At 53.5% G+C, this 23,469-nt stretch overlaps 1 protein-coding gene across 1 annotated transcript in view; it reads left to right on the forward strand.

Moving 5' to 3' along the window:
• Positions 1-3,498: 3,498 nt before the first annotated feature.
• The window catches only part of LOC100900056 (alpha-2C adrenergic receptor-like), a 31,001-nt gene continuing 11,030 nt past the window's right edge, over positions 3,499-23,469 (forward strand). Inside the window, exon 1 of the mRNA XM_003740993.1 lies at positions 3,499-5,007. Within this exon, the coding sequence (XP_003741041.1) occupies positions 3,499-5,007 (1,509 nt within the window). The remainder of the gene's footprint in view (positions 5,008-23,469) is intronic.

Here is a 23,469-nt window from a genome sequence, read left to right on the forward strand (position 1 = left end):
TCGAGGCTGCACGTGCCACATGCAAATTTTCACTCTCTGACGAATCGTAAGCTCACGGTGATATTATCTTCCTCCCAGAAGGAAAGGCTGAGATACGGGAACGCGAAGATTCCGTCTCTCCGAGAGTCCAGACCTAGTCGGAGGACGATGGGAGCAAGACAGCGGAACGCGCCACGAAGCCGAATCTCTCATCGGAGCAACGTAATCATCTCACGGAGAACGCCGTGTCGACCGTCAACAATTCGTCGTTCCGTCGCCTGTTCCAGGACCTGTGATTCGCTTGTCAGTAGATTTCCGAACTCTATGATCGCAGCTGTCCCGATCGTCGTCGTCGTTGGTGGATGAACGAGGTGCTGGTGTTGAAGTTCCGAGCTGCCGAATAATCCGTCGATCATTCAGTGTTCCCCTGTGACTCTCGGTGGGATACGGACGCTCGTTTTCTGAGCCGTAAACTGATCATTAATTCACTCTTCAACCTACTCACTCGGTCGCTAATCCCCGACACGTGTTTCTTCATTCGAGCCCATATCTTATTCAGGGTTATGGTCACACAGTTATTCCATTCGGAAACAGTCGACTTGTCGGGATTCACGGTTGTGGGCAAACGACGTCAACAGCAGCGCTATCACGACTACAGGAAGAGTGATCCTTGAAGAGTAAATAAAGCTCTCTCGACCAAAGCGAAAGTCTTACGTTGCCTCATCGCGTCTCTGAGCCCAAGAGGAAAGCAGCGACAAGTCCGCGGATCGACATTATCCGCGATCGCTTGACCGGGTAGACAAACACCGACCAGTTGTGATACCGGAGCGACGACGACGACGACGACTAGTTGAGCCGGAACGGGACAACAGGAGTAGAGGCGGGCTGCCGGGCTGGCGTCACGATCCTCACCGAATCGCGGTCCTCGCTCTCTCTCTCAGGATCTATGAAACTTCGGTTCCGTAATCATGAAACGACGGCGACTCCGACGATGAGCGGCGGGAACCCCATGCGGCCTGAAGCGGGCAACCAATCGACATCGAGAATGGAGAACACCGAAAGTATCTTCGAATGTTGTTAGTGTTTCACTCGAGCGACATGTGGTTGAAGCCAAACGAGATGCTCCCTTCCTGAGGTGGAGAGATCTCGGAGTGCGCCGAACCTCATACGAAAAGTGTCGAGGCTAAGCTGTCGATGTTCTCATCGTCGCGTGGGAGACGTAAACAAGCAGAGGAGCGTTCACGCCTCTTAGAGCAACAGTACAACATACCCTTGGAGCGGAAGCTGCGGAACTTAACAAAAATTTCCTGCTCCCGAGGGAATAAATTCCCTTGAAGGCGACTTGGCCGGCAGAAACGGAGGAAAGCGAGGGAAGAAGGCAGGCAGGCAAGCAAGCAAGCAGGACGGCGGACACGCCGACGGGCAAAGCGAGCCTAGCGCGCGTGCAAACGAGCGAACGAGCGAGAGAGTAGGTAGCTGTTTTTGCTGCTGTTTCCTTGACTAACATCGGTGGAATATGCAAGCGATATTCGCTGTTTGCTTTCGACACTGGCAGCAAAAAACTTCTGAAGCGAGAGACACAAAGGAAGTTTGTTCGCCACATGCTGTAAGCGAGTGCCCCGCCGATCTCCGACTCGAAATCTCATTGACAACACCGACGACAACAACAGCCGGAGCAGCAGCAGCGACCAAACACATAAGAACGCCGAAGGTAACAAGGAGAAGAAGGAGAAGAACCACAACAACGACAACAACAACAACAACAACAACGGCGACATCGACAACATCGACGACAGCAACAACGAGCGATGATTTCGCTGAGCGATTGAACAGCGCTACAAGCGACGCTAATGCTGCTGCTGCCTTCGCCGCCACCGCCATCGCCGCTGTTGCTACCTTCGCCGCCAAAGCCGTCGCCGCCACCACCATCGAGAGAGAAATCTTAGCTATCTTAAGTTGATTGATATCGCCCTCGAGAATTGATCGGACATAGCCGAGAAGAGGGCGCGAGCAAGTTCTGCTGTTAATCAACGAGTCTTGCCGTTGCCGCCACCGCCGCCGCCACCACCACTACCACCACTACCGCCGCCGCGCGTCGCCGTCGTCGACAGAGTAGAAGAAGCAGCAGCAACGACTACGACATGCAACAGTAGCAGCAGCTTCCACGATACCTGTCGGCGCACTCGTGCCGTGGAGCTCGTTCTTAACATCGATCATAAGGCTGCCGCTCCAACTTGGAGCCACTTCATCCATCAGTCAGTCGGTCGCTCGCTCGGTCGTCTTCGTCGTCTCCGTGCATAGTCAGGACGGTCGACTCGAGTATCTGCACAACTTCCGCTGCACAGCCATCTAGGCGACACTGCTCTTCGGTGAATTGTTATTTGTTTGTTGTTTATGATAAACGACCAAGGGCCGGCTGGGTGCTCATTATCGAGTCCTGAAGTCTATTCCAAGCTTCGACGTTCAACGGCGGACTTCACACTCCCGTCTAATCTTCGACGAAGATAACCTGCCACGGGCTGAGCTTGTACCTCCTGCCGAGCCCGAGGTTTCCGAAGCGGAGTGCGCGGGAGACCGTACGACGACTTTAGGTCCGGACCCCTCACAGCGTCCGGCCATCCGATCTGGACGATTCCGGAGTTGCTCGCGATCATATCGACTGCTTGGCTGGTGCGCTGGCCGGCTAACTGGTCCACTGACTGACGAGTGGCAGCGGGCTGATTCGACGAATGGTCGGTTGCACCCCTGCTTAGTTAGCTAGCAGGCAACTCGGTTGGTTGGCAAGCTGACGGGCGGACTATCCCGCCGCTGGAAACGCAGGTCGACTCGCGAGCAAGCGAGCAGGCGGCCAGGCAGGCAGGCAGGCAAACGGGCGGGCCAGCGAGCAAGCAAGCGAGCAGGAATCGAACGGAGCTCCGGCTGAGAGAAAGCAGATCGTAAGGAACGAGCGCACTCGAGCATCAGGGCAAGCATGGCATCCTGACCAGCTGGTGTTGCCGGAGTTCGAAACAATTTCTTCTCGTACAGCGAATGCCTACGTAGACGTCAGATCAAAAAATATGCCGCGAGCAAGCGAGCGACAGAGACAACACCAGATCAAACTGAAACGCAACGATCGAACGAACAAACAAACAAAAGAGAAGCGGAGAAGAAATGTTGGATGACTACAAAAAGAATTCAAACGTCATGTGTGAGCTCGCCTAAAGCGCTGGCATGGATTTGCTGACGGCAAATAATTGCTGAGGCCGACTTAAGAACGTCGAGCGACGGCGAGCGCTTCTCAACGGGACGTTCCACGAGCCGGAACACCCAGAGCGGATCGGTCGATCTCGATCAGACAGACAGACGAACGATCATCTGGGCAACGTATCCGCGCCGTATATTTTTTCAAGCAGCCACAACTACCGCAACTATTGACTAACGAACTGACTGACTGACTGACTGGCTCACCGACTCACTCACTCACTCGCTGACTGACTGAGACCAGGGATTTTTTCTCGCGATTGCCCGGCTTCCACGATGATTACCGCGGCGACCTCATCGTCTCTGAATCACTCATTCGAATGGGACGATGAAGTGGCCCGGAGCTACGAAGAAGGACTCGGCTTCGAGAGCGGCAGCGACCCCAACAGCAACTACACGATACCGGGACCATTTGCCAAAACTCCGGAAATAGGATTTATTGTGACGGCTGTTCTTGTTACCCTGATCATGATCGTTATCGTCGTCGGCAATATGCTCGTGTGCATAGCGATTGCCACGGAGAAGTCTTTGAAAACAACACAGAATTGGTTTATAGCGTCGTTGGCAGTGAGTGACTTTCTCATCGGTTTGCTCATCATGCCGTTCTCGTTGGCCCGAGAACTGATGGGCTACTGGATTTTCGGTGGACTTTGGTGCGACATACACGCCGCTCTGGACGTTCTCATCTGCACCGCATCAATCAACAATTTGTGCTTGATATCCTTAGACCGTTACTGGAGCGTGACGCACGCGGTCGAGTACCTGCGAAAACGAACCGCGTCCCGCGCCGTTGTGATGATATGTGGAGTGTGGCTACTCTCAGCGCTGATTTCCCTACCGCCGTTGATCGGCTGGCGGAAAAGGTCCGAACAAAAGAATTCGCTGCCGCAGTGCTCAGTGTCCGAGGATCTGGGCTACGTTTTATACTCGGCTCTCGGCAGCTTCTACGTTCCTGCCGTGGTGATGGTTTTTGTCTACATCAAAATCTTCATGGCCGCTCGAAAACGAGCTCGCCGAGCGATGGAAAGAAAGAAAACGCTAGCAGCCCGAAACAAAGCAGCTATTGCGGCGACGCAGCAGCCGTTAGCGGCCCAGCACAGCGTGGCTTCTTCATGTGACAACAACTCGTTAAGACGACGTGCAGGGTGCGAGAAGAAATTCTCCCCGCCTCCTATCGTTATCGTAAACACTGAGGTCGAGGAAGGATCACCTGAATCCGATGCCTCGAGTCCGCCCATATCACCCGACGGAGACACTATGGGCGTTTCGGCTCTGGAAGCTGAACACCACCTGCTCCGGCACGCCTCGCATCCTGCCAACCTCACACAACTGGCGCAACAACACGCCGATACGAATATGTCCCAATTGGCATTGCAACACCAACAGCTCGAAGCCAAGGCCAGAGCACAGAGACGCGCAACTACTAATTCCAGTAGCAGTGAATTTCCAGCCGACAACGCATCGTCATCGTCGTCTTCTGAAAATCACCAACAGCAGTCACAAATGCCGCCCCCGACGCAAACGCCGTCGGAGCAGCAAGCACAACTACCGAAAGTAGATTGCCCACAAGAACAACAATCGCAACAACAACATAATCAGCAGCAGCAACCAACTCCACATGTTGTGACCCTTCAGACTGTCTCGAATTCCGGTGTTGAAATGGATTCGTTACGACCTTTGAGAATGCGTCATTCAGAGTCGTGTGGTTCTGGACTCAGTTTGAGTACACAGGAATATGGAATTGAGGAAGGCGAGACGACCAACAGCAGTTCTCATCAATCCTCGGTGAGTTCCGACATGCACTCTTTAGAATATGCGTCGTCATAAGTTTGTGTTCGGCGGCGACGGGGGAGGGGAATGGGGAGGGGACTTGGGGAGGGGAGGGAGGCTGGGGAGAGGAGGGGAGTTGGGGAAGGGCGAAGTATACTCGACGACTTCCTCTATCCAGTGAGGAATACTTCAAAGTGACCGAATGCTCGCGAGTGTAATTATTCGGTCAGGGCGAAATGAGTTCTTCCCGGAACGCACGACTACGGGACAGCGTGCAGAAACGATTTGTTTCAAAAAGTTTTGATCAGCGGAGTAGAAAGTTAGAGCCTGGATGGCTGGTTTGCCTACTTTCCATCTCGGAGTCTCACGCCGTTCTCGACACTATCGGAATATTTCCGGAGAACTCAGGCGTGAATCGGCTGCGCAATATCGGGAACCTTGAGCCGGAGAGCCGTGTGAACGTCTTTCCCCAAGTAAATTTCCGAGCGAATATCGAGCCCGAGCCTTTTGTGCTCCGGGACTTCCGTCGCTATGTCTCCGCCATGTCCTTCTCAATTTCGTTCAGTCCGACATGAGCCGAGCGTCACTCACCGCATTTCTTCTATTGCACGGGCGTGCCCGTCTATTTTTCAAAACCATCCGCAGATGCCCCTTCCTTTTTCCGAGCAGGCCGTACAGTACCGAATCGAGTTAATATTTTCCTCATTTCAATACGGCGATCCACACGCTCGGCTGTCCGTGAACTTCATATGGGGGAAATGCCAGAATTTCTCGGTCCGGTCCCGCGCTTCTGAATATATACCTTTGCGTAGTCGGAACATTACGAGAATATATTCATTCATATCCGTTCCACAAACCGCTTTCCCAGCGGGAGCCCGTCTATTCCCCAGCTGCTCGGCGTAATGCCCATCATCAGTTATCGGCTGTGATCGTCCAACATATCGGGAGAGCTCGTGAAGTGCGCGTTGTGAGAACATGCCGCCCGAACGGTAGACGTTCTTTTCCGGCAGGAATCCCTGTGAGGTTTTCCGTCACGGTCTCCACGACGGCTCCGGGAAGGATGCGCGATCCCAGCTGCTGAGAGAATAAACTCGCACGTATCTATGAATCTGTTCTCTGGATCCGTCCCTGGGAAGACCTCAAGTTTGAGGAAACCCGAGACAAGACAGTTCCACTTCTGCCGCGGGGAGTCGGGAACGCTCGACCATCAAAACTTATGGCTTCGAAACGCTTTACCCGAGGTTTCTGTCGCCAGAGGAGTCCTCCCGCAGCGGCTCTATACCGTCACCGAGTTTTCATGCCCTCTGCAGATAATCGGGTGTATGACACCAAAAGAGGAGTTGGCAGTTGGCTTGCACAAATTGTGGATGAATCCTCGGAAAATCGAAAGCGTCCGGATGATTATTCCCCGTCGGACCGAGTCGAGTCTCGAGTCCCCTCTCGTACTTGAGAGTGCGAACACTACAGCGTGGGAGCTCTCGCGACCGGCTCACATACATATCATGTAGATTCTCTGGTTTTCACTCTAGCCAGGAGGATTGTCGCCAAACTTCCATTTCCAAAGAGCTGATGGAAAATGGTTCCGGTGTGGTCACCGGTCCTGAAAAGCGGACGTTCGCCCTCGTCCTGAGCGGTTTCCGATCCTAGGATTTTTCCTGATTCCGCTACAAAAACTTCCGAGAGCGTAATCAGAATAACTTAGACCGCCTGTTTCGAATCTCCGATCAGGATGTGGGTGCTTAGCACCATGAGCGAAATCACGCTTAACTAGCCGCTTCCTCGAAACCCTGCGAAACGCTGGCGCGGAGAGAAGGATTAAGTCCCCGTGCTGCTGTTGCTCAGAGAGACGTTCGGAAGATCAGGTTCACTTCAATTTTAATGAGCGCTCTGAGGATTCGACTTCGGAGCGTAATCGACCCAGGGGAAGGCTCCGACTGTGAGGAGTCCGAGTAGCAGTACATATAAAACTCCCGAAAACCCCGACCGAGCCCGAAGGAGTCGTTGGACGATAGGAACTCCTCCTGGAGTGCTTTGGTCTCGATCCCATTTAGATTTCCAACGGGGAAGGACAGGTGGGAATTTCGGACAGCCGCACCGGATTTCTCGAAGATTTTTTGATCGAGCCGCGCTCCAGTACCTTCTGACTAAGTTGTCGATTTCGCATCGAGCTCGATTAGGTCTCTGGGGCTCTTCTACAACGAATGTTGGGCTCATCGAATGCCGTTCCGCGAACAATAGACAACAATATTCCGCTAATCAGGTCTGAGACACCATCACGCGCGACGTCATCTCAAGCTTTCACCATGGGGACGATTATTTATTCCTGAGCCGCACACGAGTCGGCGATTTTCCATGGATCGAGCCGTGGAGAGGTAGCCTCTTACTTTCCGGCTATCATCGAGTGCCAGTCCGTCGAGAGGCCGGGGGCAATGTGACCAGTGCTTTGCTAGCCTGAAAGAGGGAATCAGATCTCGCGAGAGCTCCGATTTGTGAATGGCGTCGGAGGCAGTCCCAAATCCGATAATTGCTTGGTCTCCACAGAGCAAAATAGCTCGTTCTCTCCGCGACGGTGAACTGCCCCGCTCGTGAGTGCGGAAAATCGTTCGGAAATATTGTTGCGATAGCACATCGCCGATGTCGACTCCCGCCTGCGATTCAAGAAAGAGAGAAAGACGACGACCTGGAGCGACCTCAGTGCTGATCAAAGCGAGCCCGTCACTTTAATGGATGAATTCAGTCTGCCTAAAAATCATGCCGACAAACATACATCAGGATCTCCCGAGTCGGAGAACTTCTCAGTTTTTCCCCGCGCCGTATGAGCAGTTTCGACTGCTCATGAAGATCTAATAATCGACGACTTGTCCTGGGAGCTGATGATTTCCTGCGAATCGGGTGGTCGAACGATAGAAGTCGAGGCTCTCGCTCCTGCCGGGAAGGTTTTGTGGAGGTCTCGGAATTGAGTACATCGCAGTCGTAATGTTCAGAGCTCTCCTGCGGGAAACGATCCAGTGCGAGCCCGGCGAGGTGAGCCGGGCGAGCTTGCCGGGTTGGCCTCTTCTCGGCGAAGCTCCCGCAGCAAAGATACACAGTTCACTACACGTCCTGTTTCAGCGGGGATCCGAGGCGAGCAAGTGGGAAACCACGAACGCTGCCCTCGATGAGAGCACGGCTATTTATATTCAAGATCGGTTAAGCCATCAAAGGTAGTCGAGCCGCTTGAGCGCCCGCGAAGGCGCGATAATATACTCCCTCCTACAGCAGGTGATCGTAATAACCAACAGCAATGATGATGACCACAGGGATGATGACAATCTTCGGAGCAAGCAGCGATCGAGGGAGAGGGGACGGAGGAGGAGCAAAGTAATTAGAGCTCAATTGCACTTCCGTGAGGACATATTCTTCGGCGGCGTTCCTCCCGACACCTTGGTTTCGTGCGCTCAAGTGAACACGCTTTGAGACGGAAAACGTTCGTCGCTCTTGATTTTCTCGCCGCCGTTTGTGCGAGCGGACAATGTATTATTCCGTCCGTAGAGAGTAATTTCGCGGTTTTGGATTTCGTTCACCGAGCACTACTCGATGTCCTCGAGGAGAAATCTCGAGCACTCCGGAACATTCAGGGGCAGAGGCTGCGTCTCAGCCACATACATCTAGCCACGGTGTTGTGGGACGAGGAAAAACTCAGATGATATGCAGATACCCACGCGGAAGAAGCGTGATCAGCTAGACTCAAAAGACCTCTCTGGAGAACCTATTAGCGTGTCAATGGATTTCGGTGGATCGTTGGCCAGGTAAACAGAGCTCGAATCACTTTGAAAGAGAAGCTCGCGAGATTCCGGGAGACATCAGCTCCAGAGCTTGTCTTCGTCACGAACGAACACAGCCAAGCAGAAAAAAAACGCGGAGCCTTGCACGGCAGGCACACGATTCTCAGAATCTCGCTCGTGTGGAAACTTTTCTCCGAGCACGGTAGCCCCCGGGATCGCGCTTCCCGATAGCCGGGCTGTTGGACACTCCGGAGAGAATGCCGTTCGCTTTCGCGAGCGATGTCGACTCACCGTGAAATTCCTTCAGAGTTCGACCGCGATTGGACGCTTCGATATGATTGAGCGGGCCCTTGCGAAGTCCATTCGGAGTCCGGCTGACGCCTCCCGTCGATCTTTCCGCCGAGCTCGCCCTCTGCGAGAGTTCCGCGCGCGGAAAATGTTAAATAAGCAGAAGACTCAGGAACTATTCCTCCGATTCCGGAAGGCCGACGAGATTGCGCCTTCGGACCGACTAGCGGGCTGACTGACTGTCTGGCTGGCGCTCGGGCAAGCACCGCGAAGACTCGGCCGGCACGCGGTCGGACTCAGGAAAAAGTCCTCCTTCCGATTCTTCCCAGATCCCGCTCCCCCATCCCCCTTCTCCCGCCTTGAACAATCTTCCTCCTCCTGTTCCATCCCGCTGCTAAAACTGAGGAAGAAATAGAGAAGGAATGGGGAGGGGAGAGGAGTGCGCGATAGGCTGCCGACGCTACCAGCAGCTGAAGGAGTGAGGACAGAAAAGGAGAGGAACATTGGAGGAAAAAGGGAACGGGAACAACGGAGGAACGTCAATCGGAGCCCTGTTGAGCTCGAGTACTTTTTTCGGGGAAACGAGAAACCTAGAGAAGATGAGCCGCTTCAGATACCCGTATGATACTGAGCCCAAGCTGCGAGCTGAGAGGAAAAAACGAAAACACCGGGTGGTCGTCCCGACGGTCTCAACAGTGAGTTGACTCGTGGTGGAACGAGAGCATCGATTTATTTCATTTTCTCTTCCAAATCTTCCATCTGTCGCGGCGGTCTTCGCACGGCGGGACCCAGGACTCCGGAGTCTGCCCTGATTCGCGTAGGGACCGCTGCCCCACTGCAAAGTTCGTGCCTTATGTGAAAGTCTCTCAACACTCGAGGCCATTTTTTTTTTCGTGATGCGTCGCGTCGTTGTCCGCGTCTCTGTATTAAATCTGTATATCGCCCCTCTAATGGTCAGCGTGTTCGGTTGCGGAGAATTCCTCGAGCTAGACCTCGAGACTCGGCAACTGCTCTCTGTGATTAGGCGGAGGCTCGAGGTGGAGGCGACAGTTTTTGTCTGTCGAGAATTCATTGTGCCTCGCGTGAATTCCGCGGAGCCTAGCTTCCACTCTCTCTGGAATCTGAGTGCGGAGAATGCCTTCTCGACCCCGGCTCGCGAAGAGTAGAGCAAGGAATTTCTCTTTACTCTCGAGTGCCGAGCGAGAGTGTAACTTCGTCTCACGTCTATCCAGACAACGGCAGCGTTGCTCCTCATTATTAAAAGAGCTCAATTTTGTCCGGCCGAGTAGCGAGATTCGGCCTGCGAAATCCCTTTTTTCCCCAGCAGCGCCTCGAGTGCGTTCTCCAGTCCCGCGATGTGTAATCTCCCTCACGGTGACCGCAGACGACGTGGACCAAATGACCGGCAATAGGCTCTGAGAACGACGACACCCCGCGCCGTTGTAACTCCAGACGGGATGCTATCAAATTCGTGCAGAGATTGCTTTCCAAGGTCGAGATCGTAACATCTTTGGTTCGAGCGCGTTCCACAACTCCCCATGAAAATTTTTGATCAAAGCATGTAGGTACATAAGTCGAAGACCAGCAAAAAATCACACGTCCCTACGGCAGCGATCGGGGATTCGGAGGGAGGAAACTGAGCCCCAAAAATAGCGAGGAAGTGTGCGAAGAACCATATAAAAATCCTGGGGGTTGTTTCCCGAGAGGAGACTGTCCGACTGGAAGAGCGAGACATCTCTCTTCCAACACGGAATAATTCCGAGAGGAGTCACATCATTTATATTGGGTGGGATTTTTGTGTTGAATCGCAACAGATTATGAAATCACATTCTCTCCTAGATATCGTGTAGGATTCGATCGAGTCCTCTGCGACATATCGTCTCTCGTAGGAGCCTCCGATTCTGAAATGATCGTGTAGCTGTTGAGCGACGTATGTACATACGCTCCCATAGAACGAACTGTTAGGTCGGAACACAGAGGGCCGTCGGATTCTATGGTGAACATTACAAGGGCATGAACTAGTCATCTTGTCCGACATCGCCGGCATGAGTCCGTCCGTCAGATGACATCGATCGATAAGCAATTTGACCTCGGGTGGCGACCGATCGAATTGAAGGGGATCAGGAACAGGAAAAACGAGGCCCACAGGATCGAGCTGAGAGGAAAAAACATAATTGAAGGAATTCTATCCATTCATCAAATACGGCTCGTTCTCCGAGGCTATGGATCATCCAGGCCTCGAGTGCTGACTAGCTGAGGCCAGCTTAACTTAGCTGGGAACCCTAGCATCTCGACCGCTCGGAAAGTTGTTTTTTGCTTTCCATCAATCACTGACATGACCGTTGACTGGGCCCGGGGAAAATTGGATGACGTGGACGCAGTTTCTTCCTTCCAAGTTCTGAAACGTTGAAAGCTGTGCGTCGGCGACAAGAGAGACGCAGGCGGTCCCGTACTGTACGCAATTCCTCCCGCCCGCCCGTTCGAAGAAGCGACCGACCGCCGAATAGGAAGTGAGAACGATTTCTCGATACGCTCGCGAACATTAGCGACGCAGAATGTCGTCGGCGAGAGTTGGCTGCTGATTGCACGTAGGTCTTAGTCAGCAGTGTGAAAATTCGTTTTTCCGTTATCGTCGCTCCACAAAAACAATGACAACGCTGGGTCGAACGAACGAACCCACGAACCAACGACCGACAGAACGTACAGACATACGGGCGCGTGGAGCAACAATCGGAGGCGAACCGAGAGCGGTGGCCGCGACCGACCGAAGAGCGCCGCGGCGTCATCTGCGGGAGAAATCGCGAGGAACTCTGAACGAAATCAGGAACGAACGTGGAGCGTTCGGAAGAGATGACGACTGTGGTCGGGCGAGCCGACGAGCGTTCGGGCCGGTTGTCTGTCCGTCCGTCTGTCTGTCGGACTCTCTGGCTGGCGGGCGGGCTGGCTGTCTCTAAACATTCCCAAGATAGCAAACGGCAGTTGAAAGAATGATTCCACGTTCTTTTTGCGCAGCCGACGGCCGTCCAACGACGGCTGGGAGAAATCAAACGAATGGAGAACGAAAAAATCCGAATTCCTTTTAACGCTCGCCCGTTGGTCCGTGCTACGGCTCATGCTACGGTGACGGTGGCGGCAGCAACAAAGACGTTGCCGTCGACCGCTGCCGCGACCACCATCACCGGAATTGCCCACCAGCCGACGACACAACCACCACAGGCGTCGGGATTGTCGACGGCTAGGCTCCGTGCTTGCAGCGCGGGCGTGCGTCGTCGTCTCCAGCGTATCCTTCGAACAGCATCACGCCAGAGTGAGTGAGTGAACGAACGAGCGAGCGAACGAACGAACGAACGAATTGAGAAGCCAGTCGACGAGAAGCAGCAGCGCTACTTTTCCAAAAAAAAAACGTTCTCGGAAAGGATATCTCCAGCAAACGTCGCTACCGCCCGCTGACAGCAACAGCGTCGGATTTTGAGTTCGATCCCCGAATGGCTCGCATATTATTATTCGTCACTCGACGACAGCTGCGATAGAAAAAGACAGTGGAGTCACTATGAATCAGCTTTATCCTTTCCGGTTGGCGAACATATTCGTCTCCCTCCCCGTGCTTCTGGAAAGTATGGCGACGGCGAAGGCAGGATTCCGCATCCTACGAGGGACGAAGGGGAAAAAGCGTCTCCATTCCACTTCCACCATATCGAGTCGCCGGGCGGCAGAACCGCGACAGGATGCTAGATTCGAATTGCGTAGGCGAACATTTGTCTAGGGACTTCTCCTCCCTTCGACGTTTTTCCGCGACGAGAGCATTCGCTCGACTTGCTCCCCCGCTACACGCGATTAGTAACCCATCCATTCACCCTTTCAAGTGAATGAGGAGGCCGAGCCGGCTGTTGACTGCGTGGAATCTGTTTCGGGGGATCGATCGACCGATCTGAGGGATGAGCTGTGAACTGTTGATTTTCCAATAACTTGCCTTAACTGTTGATCGATTCTCCGAAGGAGACGCAGTTCCCCTGGGAATTCGTATGAACAAGCCAGCCAGAGAGCGTTTGCTCCACCGACATCACGGGATGGGACGGCGGGGCTACGAGAACGCTCCCGGAGAAGGATAAAAGAGCGACCAGGTGGATAAAACATGCCAAACGGAAAAAAATAAGTTCCGAACGAGACGGGGTTGAAACGATGCTCCACGGAGAATTTATCCCAAATAATTATTTCTCCCACAGCGCGTAATTCCCGAGCTGGCCTCGAGAAATGATATTTGAGTACGATTAGTCTCGCGACTCGGAGCGCCCCCCGCTCGGGGATCTCATGTTTTCGAACTGGGTTTGTCAGACCCCCCTCGTTCGGTTCTCCGGCTGGGCAATGACCTCTAATCTGAGATCCTGAACGCTCAGTGCCTCTGCATTGAGCTAGGAGCCAGTCTGGCTAGCAATAATTGTGAATCTCGAATCAGGGTCATAGGGAGAAGGAGTTTCGACTCTCCGTTTTCACCTCCCGGGTCCCCAGGGCTCGAAGATCGATGCGGGGAATTATTTGCTCAGTCGAATAGGAAGCGACATAGAACCTGAGAGTGGAATCTGTCTCTTCGTGGAGTCCTCAGACTTTTTGTCGATCCGGAGCTTCAGTTCAGAAGTTTTTCCCCGATTTCCCGTCCTGCTTGAAGCGTCGAAGGTATCGAACATTTCCCGTATCGAACACTCCTCCCACAGTTTTCCGTAGAGTACACGGAATCGTAGTCTCCATCACAATGAGAAGACCCGAGTGGCGGAATATGGATTATTCCGAGGAGAAGGGCCTGCCTGCCTGTCAGTCTACCTACCTACCGAGTCATCCGCACGAGCTCCTGCTCGCTCCTCCTCTCGAAATTGACATACTCATCTGTCAAAAACGCCGCGAACTCAAAGAGACCGCCAGGAGGGTCTCCTTTGAGCTCGAGCGAGCTCGCTGTTTCGATCGCGTACTCGAAAAATTCCGGGCATCTCCTCTCAAATTAATATCCTCTCTTTGTCCGAATGGAGCTCTGAGGATCTTCCGCGGGAATTCTTCAAGTTTCTCCGAGCATTCAAGATAGCCGAGAGATGCTCCGGCAATTATGCGCGCATTGCTCAGGGAGAACAAAGTCAAAAACAATCGATTGAACCATCTCTGAGGACGTCGGAATGCTCGTGAGCGCGAGAAACGATGGGATCGTCCGGTCGCGGCTCGGAGGGAGCTCTAATTTGTTTCCCGCATCTAGTGAATTGGTTTAGGCGAGCTACGTGCGGGCCGTTCCCAATTGGTGCATAGCCCCTCTCGGAAGAGCTCTTCTCGCTAGTAGTAGGCGGCTCCTGGAATGAGTGATACGACGCGGTGTCATCGGATATCGACCTCGGAATTTCTTTCTGTCCTCCGTCCGGTCCCTACGATTCGATTAGGGACCGGAGCGTTTTCCATCAGTCGACAGCTACGAGGTGACGATGTTTGCGTATTGTTAAATGCGCCAAATAGAAAAAATTTTCGTGAGAAGACTCCTCAGAATGTATTCGAGATCGACTCGGTCGAAGCTGCCGGAATGTTCGCTTCAGCAGACGCTGAGACTCCTGTGTGTGACCTGATTTCAAACGAGACACTCTTCGTCCGATTCTCATCGCTGCTCCCGACTTTCGAATCCTCCAGGCTCCGGTTAAAAGCACGAGCACGGACGATATGGACACACGGACCAAAAAAAAAAACGAAAATAAAGCGCCCTCATATTCTGCGGAAGAATTACTTTTGTATGCGGAAGCCCGGATCGTCATTTTCCATACGAGCACGGATGAAACTGGAGAGAGGAGGATTATACCGCGCTTGAGCGCCGAATTCACGCGAGCCGCGTCTGAATCATGAAAGACTTGTTCCCGTCAAAACCACGGGATAGCGCTCGGTGAAGAGGAAAAGGATTCCGTGCACAAGTTTTAAGCTCAAGAATCTGTTTTCGCACCATCCTTCTATTACGTCCGTCCGTTCCTCGCTCCAGCAAGTTTATGTATTCCCTCTTTGTTCCGGAGGCAAATTCTCATCCGGGACTCTCACGTTGGATGAGAATTTCGCCTGCTTTCGTTCCCCTGTTCCATCGGTGACGGCAGAATTATCGCGCTCTCTGACGGAGGGGGTGTCGATTCTGTATACGGAAGACGAAATCTCCTTCGGTTTTCGAGTCGAAGCGTGACATCAGCGAAAACATCGATCACTCGAATTGAGGCCTCGAGGCTGGTTATTTCCAGGGCATCAAGGAGAATTGCGAAGATTGGCGGCACTTGAGATCCGCCTCTCTGAACTTCGTATGAAATTACTGAGAGCGTCACGAGGCTTTCGCCTCAGCGAGGTTTCTGTCTCCGGCGCAGTCGCAATAGAGCGGACGCATTTCTCGGCGAGAGAGCTTCACGAATGATATGTATTTCCAGGCCTATTAGACGCTGCATCGATCGAGAAGCAGGTTTTTCTTTCCGTATGGCAGAAACGCCTTCGCGCCGTCCTCCCGGTGGGAATCACCTGCGCATTGATCAGCCCGGAGGAAAAATAGATCGACTTGATCCGTATATTGTTGGGTGGAACACTGATACTACGACTCGGATGGTCGAGATTGTTCGTAGCGAGGAGATGCGGGAGACTGTTCGGAGCGAGATTACTGTGTTGCGATTGCCGCTAAAAGCAAGGCCGCAGCCTCTCAAGTGAGAGTTCGATCTGTGCCCCGACGTTCGTAGCGAGATGAAAAGGGTGGTTCTGACCTTTTTTTTTTCGCTCTCTCCCTATCCTATATGACAACGACGAAGATGAAAAAATGCCGGTCGGTCGGTCGTTCGCTTTGTAGGTTGCTTGGTTGGTCGGTCGGTCGGTTGCTCGGCGAGCCTTCCTACAACGACGACGACTCATGGGAAAAGAGAGCTTTGTATCCACATGGCAGCCTGACTACCTGACGGGCCGGGTGCGAAGAGCGATGTGTCGCACCACCTAGGAGGCAACCGGAAGCAGAGTGTTTACTCTGGTACATGGCTAAGTCTGCATTCTCATCTATCACATTTACTGAGCATAGCTGCTGGCTACTAGTTTTGCGCCCGACGATGCGCGTATGCGCCGGAGCCGGCGTCCCTTAGCGTGGGTGATGAGTGTTTTCGGTGAACGGTCGCGCCACGTACCTACATACATGTTTATTTGTCCGTTCATGTTTGCGGCTGCGTGCGCTCTCCTGTGCATGGCCGTGGGGATTTATTCGCCTTTCAGGGAAGCCGGAGTGAATCCTCTCCGTCTTCATCTGGTAGCGATCCGGAATCCACTCGTGACGGACTGAGGCAGGGATCGGTGAGGAAACACCTAAGAGCAACGACAAGAGCAAGATGGACGTGCTCTTGGAGCGCTCCTGTACATACTACGAATTCAGTACTAATCATGGTGTTCCCCATGTACATATCGTATTTACTGCCGAAGTCATCCGCCGAGACCGCGACGAGAGATAGTAGCTCATAGGGTCTGCCAGCCTGTCTCATTCAGAAGAAAGCGGAATAAATATGCGCAACACGCCGCCAGACCACTTTCGAAAGCAGACTCTTTGTATTAGTCAGTCAAACACAGCGGAGCTTGTCGGAGGACACGATAATGAAACCTAACTGGGGAGGTCAGGTTTCAGCGAGCACCGGCAAACTCAGTCGCGAGCTCCGGGGCTCCAGTACAGAAAAAGAAACACGCTCCGTCGACGGAGCGGTCCGCCGTGATCTTTGCTCATCAAGGTCCTCGTCATCGGGGGAACACGGCGATCGCATCCACGCAGTTAGTCGGCGTTTCTTTTTCGAGCACGTTGAGTTTCTGATGATACGGGGATTCAAACAGCAGCAGCAGTAGCAGCATAGCATATCCGGGTATGTTGTGGTGTCGCGGGTGATGAAAATCTATGGTTTAGCTGTCTTTTCGAGCTAAGGACATTATTCCGGCGCGACCGAGATCGCTCCTGTCGGCGACCGGGAAATTTGAAAAATATCATCGCTGATCGCTTAAATTTGTTTCCCGGGCTCGTAGTGGGCGTCCGTGACAGCAAAGGCCATCCGAGTATATGGAGCCGCTAATCTGTCGGGAGATACGCGCGGCTGGAAACAACTGCAGTTCCGGACTTCGCCTTCGTTCCTCAGCTGCGCACGAGCTCTCCCGGCGGAGTTCACGATAACGGCGGTGAATTCTAAATGGAGGTTCGAGGATTCTCATTTCGAAGCAAGAGCGTAATTCTCACTGGCTCTCGATTAGGATCCGGACTCGAGAGATTTACTCCCGTTTCAGCATCGATCACATGAGTTTGTTTTCGTGAACGTGCACTCTTTAGTCGAGTGAATTCCGGGCTCTTCGTAAGAGAGCCGAGACGCAGAATCAGCGGGCGCAGCGTGACTAACGGCATTCCGGCGTACTGGATGGCCTACTGGCTCGTAGGCGGGAGATCGACAAATCACGTTGAGATTCATTCTGTGATGGCATATGTTTTCTCTACCGTGGTGGTCCTCTTGGCAGCAGCAGCCCTCGGCTTCGTTGCCGCTAGCTGTTTACCCATATCTGGGTTTTGTCGCCACACAAACGTGACGTTGATCATGGTTTCTCGAGGGTGACGATCAGCAGACCTTTTCCCGCCGCGCGTCTTCTGTTTCGCGTGCTCACTCCTTCGAAAGCGTATCCTCACATTCGTCCCGCTGTCTGGCCCGCAGACTGGACGTACGGACGGACGAGCAGGCGGAAGGCCGGCCCGTCCGCCCGTCCTCAGTCAGCGTGCCGGCAGCGGCGATAACGGCTCGGCTCAAGAAACGAACGTTGAAACGGTGCCGACAGGAGGGAATTCTGCTTATTTTTTCCCTCTGGGTTTTCTCGCTGCTGTCACCTGCTCCCTTTTCGCCACCCGCCGCCGAATGGACGGACAGACGGACGGGCGGCGGGCGGTCGGGCAGCCGTTCGGACGGCTGAGCGAGCGGACGCACCGACTAACTAACTAGCGGCGGCCCGACGTTCGTCTCTTGGGAAATTTTCCCGACTAAATGTTCGGATGGGGATTGGATTTCGGAGGTTTCTTCCCTCGCGGTCCTCCCGTCTTCTTTCAGATGGCTTTACAGTTGTGCCTGGAATTCCACCGTCGCGTCGACGAGTTTTGAAAACGGGCCGAGTGCGCTTGCCGCACGCCAACGAGAGGGAAAATCAAGAGTAGGTCTGGAAAAAGGCCGAACTGTGCACATTGTCTCCGGATCAGCAGCACGAAACCAAACGAGTGCCTCGTAATCTCAGCCGAGGGCGAAGGCTCGCGGTACAGAAAGAAGTCGATCGAGCGGAGCTTTTTCCCCATGCACGATCAGTCGGTCGGCTCTTATGAGTCGGGCACGGCTTACGAGCTCTTGGCTTCCGAAAACAAATTCCCGGACAGCTTATGGCCGCATTACGCTCGATCATATTCAAGAAGTCTCGTGCATTGTCCAAATGCGTCGTTATCAGTTTCGCCGCACGACTCGTTCTCCAACGAGGCATTGAGCGACCTGCAGAACTTATCTCAATGAGCAGCCAGACCGACGGCTCGGAGCTGAAGCCAGCCGTGCTGCGCCTTCGCGGAACCGGTCTCGAGTGAATTATTGATCACGACTACTGTTTACCATATGTATGTATGTGTCTACCTTGCTACCTACCCGTGCATGTATAATGCGATGTAACAGCAAACACAAATAGGCCCTTCGAACTGATGCTGTGCGATGAATATCTAATCGGCGAGAGTGAGCGCGAACTTTCGACGACGAAACGACGAACTCAAAAACGATCAGACATGTCTTCCGATCGATCAATAGCGAGTCGGAGCATTGTTCATTGGGCGCGGCGATCTTCACGTTCCGAGTCTCCCGGTGCTCTCTCCGAAGAAAGTCGATACCGCTCCACTTTTCCGCTCCTGGCAATCCAGGCATCCGTTCGAATTCTCCTATCGAACGCGAAAGGATTCTTCCCCCCCCCCCTCCCCACGTTCGTCGGTTGTTTGCTGAGAGAGGATTCGCCTTGGCCGATTACGCTGGGAGTCGCGCACGTTCCCTCCCGAAGATCCCATTCCGAACGTACGACGCGCAGAACAGCCGCTCGCGCGTGAGCTTGTCCGGGCTCACTTCAACACTACATCGAAAGGTCAATGGAGCGAATTAGCGGAACGGTCTCAAAGAGAATTACGATGACGGAGAAACAGAGACTACTACTTCTTGTTCCGTCCTCCTCCTACGACCGACCGCCGATCGCTTCCCGGATGTCCTGTTCGGCAGGATCGTATATGTATACGAGCAAGCGTGTGATATACATGAGGCCAGCTCGCTCGTTGTATGGCTGATTTGCCGACGGGTTCGCCGTCCTGCTCGTCTTTCTCGACGCTCGGGCAGGGGGCGAACGCTGTGTTCCGCCTTTCCCGCTCGCTTCAATCGCGGCTGAACAGTAATGGAATGTGTTCATGTGGGGTTGCAAAGTTTTCGGAGGAAAACGAATTATCTCGGACTTCCACGAACGGCTCAGAAGACGAAGCACCGCGTGCTTTTGGAGCTTCTGAAGTGCGATAATTGCAGTATTCTTCGGAAAGGAACGGAAGAATTTCATGGTTGATTTCGCGTGCTCCTTTCTGACGATCGGAATGAAATTCGCGACGAGTGCATTTGCGATGCTCGGAATCGACTCTTGAGCCTATCGAATCGCTGAACAGAAGAGAGCGAAGAATAGAAAGTGAGCGTCGACAACGCGACGACGGCTCCGGCAGCGAGCCAGCCAGCCAGTCAGTCAGTCAGTCGACCGTCTTGACGAGGGAAGTGTGTGATAACGATAGGAAATACACCATCAAAGATATCAGAGCTCGTCAGTCGGGGTTCGATTGAATTTCTCCGAAGTCTTCCGCGAGCCTTCTCTCGCCCTCTTTTCTATTTATAGCTATTTACGACTGTGTATAAGAAACTCGAGTGGAAGACTGAGAATACAGGCCACCGAGTCAGAGCCACGAAACTCACAGAACCCTTCGGAAAAGCTGCCGCCGCCGCCGCCGAACTTCTGCTCGGCTTGTTGTGATCGTTGGACCGTTTTCCTGCAGGTGCTTCGTAGCAGTCGGAAGCTGCCGGAACATCAGCGATTTTTCATATATTATATTCCGCGGTCGGTCAGTCGCCGGCTCACTCAGTCGACCGGCCGGCCGGTAGCTGGCTCGCTGAGGCCTGTAGCGTGTCGGCACTCAATTAGTAGTCACTACTCGCTCTTGTGCATTGCGCTGCTTGCAAAAACACTCATTGAGATTCATCCGGTCGCGAGTTGCCCCTTTATCTCGCAGTACCAAGAGAGGCGTGGCGAGGCTCCTTCATTGTCCAGCTTTCCTGACGGAAACCCCTGCCGGAACTCCCCGACGGAACCCCAAATGCAAACTCTACCAGAGCCCCCACCCAGCCCCCCACGGGAGTCCGGTGGCACACCGCTACCGGAGACCCCCATGGAACATCCACGGGAACTCCTCCGAGAACTCCGTCGGAATCCTCGGCAAGATCGAGTTTCTCCGAGTTGATACAAATTGAATGAAAAATGACCACGGCAGGGAACAATGTCGAAATTCAGATCCTGTTTCAAAGAGATTTGACAACGTACAGCGAGAACTTCGATATCGGACCCTCAATCACCCGAGGAGCAGAAAATATCGAGAACGAGTCGGGAACTTAACCGTTCCGGCGCGGCGTATTGGCTAGGAACAGAATTTTACTCGGCCCGACTCAGCTTGAGCGTAGATGTCGAGATTGGAATGTCTACGATTCCCGACTTCCACGTGTCTCCCTAACAATCCGCGGGAGGAGGATCATGAATAGGTATCGCGGAGATCAAGACAGAGAGGATGAGAGGAGACCTTGCCTCGATTCTCCGCATTCAGGTCGATCGCTTTCGGCGTACGTCTCACGGTAATAAAAAGTCCCCTATTCGCTCTCGTACGTGAAGCACAAAAGAGCAAAAACACATACATAGTCAATGTAGCTCCTCATACATACCTCCCGAAGGCTGAGGGCCCGGCCGAAGGAGACTCGAATTCATCCCTCAACACGAATTCAGTACGGGCTTTCCGGCTCTATTTTCTCGGGGGAACATTCCCGTATCATTAGGTTGCTTGCGGGATAATGGGCTGAAAGCGCCCTCTGCTCGTTGTTCGAATCACAATGTTTAGAACAAAGAAATCTCAGAGGAAACAAAAGAATCAGACGACTCGGTGACCCTCGCTCGGGTCAGCGCTGAATCCCACCAAGTCGGTGGCCTCGAAAAGTTTTCCAACTTTTCCGAGAAATTTCCTGTAGACGAGCCCCTGTGGAGCCCCAATTCACAGGGAGCTCCACGACCGACGACATTGTTGCGAAGAATGACGATTGAGTTCGAACGAACAAAAGCCGCCGCTCGACGCACAAAAAACAGCGAACAGGCTTTTGAAACACTTTTAAATAGACGTCGGTTATTGGAAGCATCTTCCAACACTGAAAGCCGCCGATTTCCTGACGCGGACAAAAACGTTGCAACACGAGTTCAGCACCGAGCCCTCAATCGGCCGAGTGGTTGGGAAGCCGTCCAACGTGTTGGCAGAACAGAATCGACTATGTATGTAATGAAACAGATGTAACTCATGCGAGGGTGCAGCGTTCGGAACTGAGGAACGTTTAATGTTTTACGTGCTTAGCACCATGGAAGCTGATGGAAGCTGTTTTTGAGCTGTTGCCTCAGTTGACACGACTTCCCTGCAGACCGCAACGTATCGTGTATGACTGTCACAACAAGCCACCGCAGCAGCAGCGGCCGCCGCCGCCGGCACTCTGCTTGACTCTGCGAAGAGCACGTTAGCGGCCCACGCCCGGCTTGTCCGCCCGCCCAGCAGTCGGCCGCCCGGACACGACTCCGCTAAGTGTTATTCGTTAACGACTTGTCCTTGGACAGATTCAGGGAAGCTAGCAATCCGATCGATCTGGGGAACAGGACGGGGAGGATATTCCTTCGCCCATGGACGCAAGCACACGCCGGACGTCATCTCCCAGAATCAGGTGTATAGACAAAAGGTTGAATAGGACGCGCTCGAGCACCTCCGATTCGTGAACTTCGACTCGTGAACTTCGGCGCGTGGGATACGTTTTCGAGGATTCCGTGCCGTGCACTCCGCTCCATGAGACTTTTCCGTCGGCGGTCTGAATTCTGCGGCTCGTCGATGTTTCTCAAGATGGAGATCGAGTGACAAGCCCGCATCATTCAGACGAAATCCCGGGCCACCACATCGATCGACCGGGGCTAAAAGCCCGATCGGTCGCAACATCCCGGTCAGAGGAAGAGGGCCCGAAGGAATAGCGCCCACGTTGATGTTTCCTCTCGGCACCGCTGTGCTAGAAGCGACAGAAATTAGGGGACATACGCAATATTGAAAGCTTTCGACTCACTGCGCGTCGGAAGCCGGGGTCTAATTCCGACTTAGGAGGAGCTGTGGCCCCCGCGGGAGCGTGGGCGTAGTCGAGGGAGATAGCGGATAGCGGAAGGAGCGAGGAGATCCTCTCGAGGTTCCTCGCTGTCGATGGAAGCTCGGCAGTGCTCAGGGTTCCGATTCCATATTGGACCGAACTGGAGTCTGCTTCTGCTTCTGCGACCAAACGAGTCAGGACAATTTATGACGAGCCTAACGGTTTCCTCTGTTTGTCTAAATGTCTGTATGTCCGTCTTCGGTAGCGGCGGCGGTGGCGGCAAGTCGTTCGCTAGCGAGCGCGCCGGAACGTGACAACCACGCCAAGCTAACCAATTATCCAATGCTGCCGAGGCGATGACGTAGAGATAGCAAACTCTCCAGTGTTCGTGGAGCAGTCGCCGCAAACGGCCTGCCGAAGGTTCCTGCAGATCGATGTTGCCATCCAACAGCAGCTGTGGCAGCACCTATTAAGTGAAACATCACGGGTGCGTTCGTTGGCTGCTCTTTGCTTCACAACTGCGGTTGAGCGAGTCCGACTTGCCGACAAGCTTTTCGACGACGACGACTCTTCCAGTTGCGTCGTTGTTGCTGTTCAGAAGAGTTGCTCATGAAATATACAGAGGGACCTGTCGATAGCGGTGAGAAAGAGAACGCTGTGGACCGACTCAAGCACCGTATCGAATATCAAATCAGTCCGCTGGCGAACAAACGAACGAGCAGCGAATGGATTCGACAATTAGTCGGCTCCTTCCAGCGAGTCTGAGATCTCGGCGGGCAGGGAGCTCGAGGGTGTCCTCGATTCCATCGTCGACGTATTCGAGGCGTTCGAACTCATTCCCTTGTTCCCCACCACCGTCATCCCTTGTTCCGTCGTTGACTTCAAGAGATGCAGGAGATGAACGTCTCCGGAGGAGCTCCCGGATGAAGGCTGCGCGACGGCCGGAGCAGCTTGAGCCTGACGACAACAATGAACAC

Source organism: Galendromus occidentalis, unplaced genomic scaffold (assembly GCF_000255335.2).
Source record: "Galendromus occidentalis unplaced genomic scaffold, Mocc_1.1 scf7180000077116, whole genome shotgun sequence".
Taxonomy (NCBI): domain Eukaryota; kingdom Metazoa; phylum Arthropoda; class Arachnida; order Mesostigmata; family Phytoseiidae; genus Galendromus; species Galendromus occidentalis.